Source organism: Corylus avellana, chromosome 2 (assembly GCF_965113065.1).
Source record: "Corylus avellana chromosome 2, dhCorAvel1.hap1.2, whole genome shotgun sequence".
Taxonomy (NCBI): Eukaryota; Viridiplantae; Streptophyta; class Magnoliopsida; order Fagales; family Betulaceae; genus Corylus; species Corylus avellana.
In genome coordinates, this window is record NC_142491.1 from 9,798,256 (window position 1) to 9,801,620 (window position 3,365).

At 33.6% G+C, this 3,365-nt stretch overlaps 1 protein-coding gene across 1 annotated transcript; it reads left to right on the top strand.

Annotated features, from left to right (window-relative positions):
- Positions 1-1,139: 1,139 nt before the first annotated feature.
- On the top strand, positions 1,140-2,834 carry LOC132172314 (UPF0481 protein At3g47200-like). The gene is made up of 2 exons (XM_059583794.2): positions 1,140-1,170; positions 1,318-2,834. Exons 1-2 carry the CDS (start codon positions 1,140-1,142, stop codon positions 2,646-2,648), a joined length of 1,362 nt encoding a protein of 453 aa, XP_059439777.2. The 3' UTR covers positions 2,649-2,834.
- Positions 2,835-3,365: the final 531 nt, after the last annotated feature.

Sequence of the window (3,365 nt, forward strand, 5' to 3'; positions counted from 1 at the left end):
GTCTTCATAACCACAGGGAAGTACCACATGATCACGTATTCACGTGTGTGTATATATATATATAGTTTGGCATTTAAAAGGATTTTTTTTTTTTTTTTGTTAAATTTGCTAAAAAAAAAAAAAGTGTCACATGACTTAAATTGTCCATTAATATACCTCTATTAGACATTTAAAAAATACAATTCCAATCTTACATTTTATTATATATATATATATATATATATATATATATATATATATATGTTAAAAAAAAATCCATTCTCTAGCTGTTGAGACCCATAGCCAAGCCGAGGGTCTCCTTTCATGTTTTTGTTTTTTGGTTTTTGGTTTTTTTTTTAATAAAAAAAATTATCGACAAAGGTATAATGAATAATTTGAGTCCCGTGAAGGTCACATGCATGTCTTATTTTTATAAAATATTGCATACTACATAGCAAAGCGAAAAGACCTAGAAATTTAAAGTAATTGAGAGTAATTAAAGTAACTTTTTAAAGTTTGAGAGTAATTGCTGGGGTGTAACTTTGAGAAGGGTGTTTGATATGAATGATTTATGTAACTTTTGCAATCATGTACCTTATTTTTGATATGAATGATATACCTATTCAAGGGTGTTTGTCATAATAAATATATATAACTTATTTTAGAGTTAATAAGATGTTCTTTAAGCTCCAAAAAACTAACAAACAAAAAGAGCTTTTTTTAATAATCACATATAATTAAGGGGAGATTGGTTCTTTCCCCATTTTTTTTTTTTGATAGAATTTCACTAGAGTTAAAAATTGTAATAAAAATAAAAATAAAATCATTATAGGTATAAGGGGTTGAAATAATTAAGCTTTGTGAAAGCATGATGTATTTGCATGTATGAGACCTTACAATGACATCACAGCAAAATATTGTGTTTAAATTGTTTATTAATGTTTTTATTTTGAGAAGAGAAAACAAAAGACAATTATCAAGTAATACTGATGTAATAATCCCAACCAACTAATCACTATTTGCCACAATGACGGGAAAAGACCACAAAGTACATCATATGATAATATATATGGGTGCAAAAGGAGGAGATAGAGGACATATTATCAGTAAGAAATTAAGTGGGAGAAACCCTGAGAGTTTGGAATTGAAGAGGAGGAATTATGGAGCTCTACTTGCCAGCGATATCTGCAGGTTTCTTACCATCTATATATTTCGATCACTCATTTCTTTCGTACTTCTTCATAAGATGTGTTAAAAGTTCATCTATAGATCCTCCGTTTGTCTGAAAACTTCAAATAGTAAAACATTAATTGATTGTTATTGTTGCTTTTTCACTAGGAAAAGGAACATGCGAGGAGTCGGTGATGATTGACATTCCATGCGAGGAATCTCAGGTATGGTCTGAGTGCTGCATCTACAAGGTTCCCAAAAAACTTCGAAAGGTAAATGAAGAAGCCTACACTCCTAAGTTGGTTTCAATTGGCCCATTTCATCACGACCTTGTAGAATTGTGGGGTGTGAAAATACAAAAACATATATATTTGAAAAAATTCTGTTTAAGGACCGGGAAGAGCGAGAAGGATCTTGTAAGCATAATTGAAAGCAAAAAAGAAGAAATCTACCGAAGCTATTCAGAGACCTTTGAACTCATAAGTAACAGTAAAGAGTTTGTTGCAAAGATTTTATTGGATGCCATCTTTATTATTGAGCTTTTCTTGAGGAATTTTGAACGCGAAAAATATGAAAAATTAGATTATATATTAAGTAATGCGTGGATAGAATCACACATAAAGCAAGACTTGATACTATTGGAGAATCAGCTTCCGTTTAGGTTTCTTCAAAAGTTATATAAGTCTGCCTTTGATGGAGAAGAAGCTACTCCCTTTCTTAAGCTTGCCTGTGAGTTCTTCTTCTCCGGTAAGCACCAAATTCCCATGGATAAGGAAGTAAAGCATTTCACTGATTTGCACAGAATTTTTTACTCCCCTTCGTATCCAAAACCTGATCCCAAACCTGCCAAACATCTAAGATATACCGCCACAAAGCTGTACGAGACAGGATTGGAATTCGAAGCATTAGTTGACATAGATTCCTCTCAGAAATCGTTACTTGACATAGAATTTGCAAAGGATAAGCACTTGGAACGCCATCCATTCTTGAATCTCTCATGGCTCTTCTCTTGCTTACCATGCTTGAAATCCCGTCAATGCTCCAAGAGTGTGCGATGTATCTTGAAAGTCCCACAACTTGTGATAGATGACCAAACGGAAGCTCTTTTCCGAAACCTCATGGCCCTGGAGCAGTGTCATTATCCATCAAACACATACATCTGCAATTATGTTTTGTTTTTGGATTATCTTATCACCACTAAAGAAGATGTGTGTTTGCTCGTTGAAAGAAAAGTGATTGTCAACCGGCGCGGTAGCAGCAAAGCAGTGACTACTCTGATCAACACACTTGGCCATGAGATTGTTGAACGTGAATCATGTTATTACAATCTCTATCAACGGCTCAATGAACACTGTGATGACTCTTGGAACCGTCTCGTGGCATCCCTGACAAGTGTGTACTTTAAAGATTTTTGGAGAGGTACTGCAACTATTGCTGGAATTTTTGTCTTGGGTGTCACTTTTGTGAACTTCCTTAGGCCTTTTGTCATGAAGAATTGAAGCATGTGTGCTTTAGTGTTTGTTGGAGTGATTTGCTTTTAGCTCTAATGGATTTGTATCTCAGCTTTGTAATCGTTTTTTTAACTTGTCTTAATAGGTTTTAGCAGGAATATTTTCATTTGAAAGTTTGTATCCAGGAGTCTGTATTTCAGCACTATATATATCCTATGACATATCTTAATCTCATTCTTCTTGTGTTTCCTATTAAACTATTAATTAAATACTTAAATTCAACTAAAATTTTTGAAATAAATAATGATTTAACATATTATCAATCAAAACCTCGGTCCATAATTTACCTCCTATTTATGAATTCTTTGTTTAGAGCTCAAATTTTTCTTAAGAAATTATATATGTTCGCATTCAATGAGTACTCTCCCAGTTGCAACCATCATGAAGAACACAAAAAGGACCTGGAGATACAAGATGCTCCTTTTGTCAAGCTTTCCTGCAGTTTCTTTTCTTGGAGCATATATATTGACGACTAAAGCTATTTTCCGAAACCTTATGGCCCTAGATCGAGCAGTGTCATTATCCATATCACATGTACATCTGCAACTATGTTATGTGGTTGGACTGTTTTATCAACACTGAAGAGGATCGATGTGGAGGGGCACTGCATTCAATTGTTGGCCTTGTTGTCTTGGGTTTGACTTTCTTTAATTTCCTTAGGCCTTATGTCAAATAGATTTGTATTTCACTTTCTGTTAATTAATT

Bases quoted from the DNA above. Each gene is read 5' to 3' on its own strand.
- LOC132172314 (XM_059583794.2), top strand. From the start codon at position 1,140: ATGGAGCTCTACTTGCCAGCGATATCTGCAG. The intron at 1,171-1,317 runs GTTTCTTACCAT...CTTTTTCACTAG, and splicing joins CTTGCCAGCGATATCTGCAG to GAAAAGGAACATGCGAGGAG.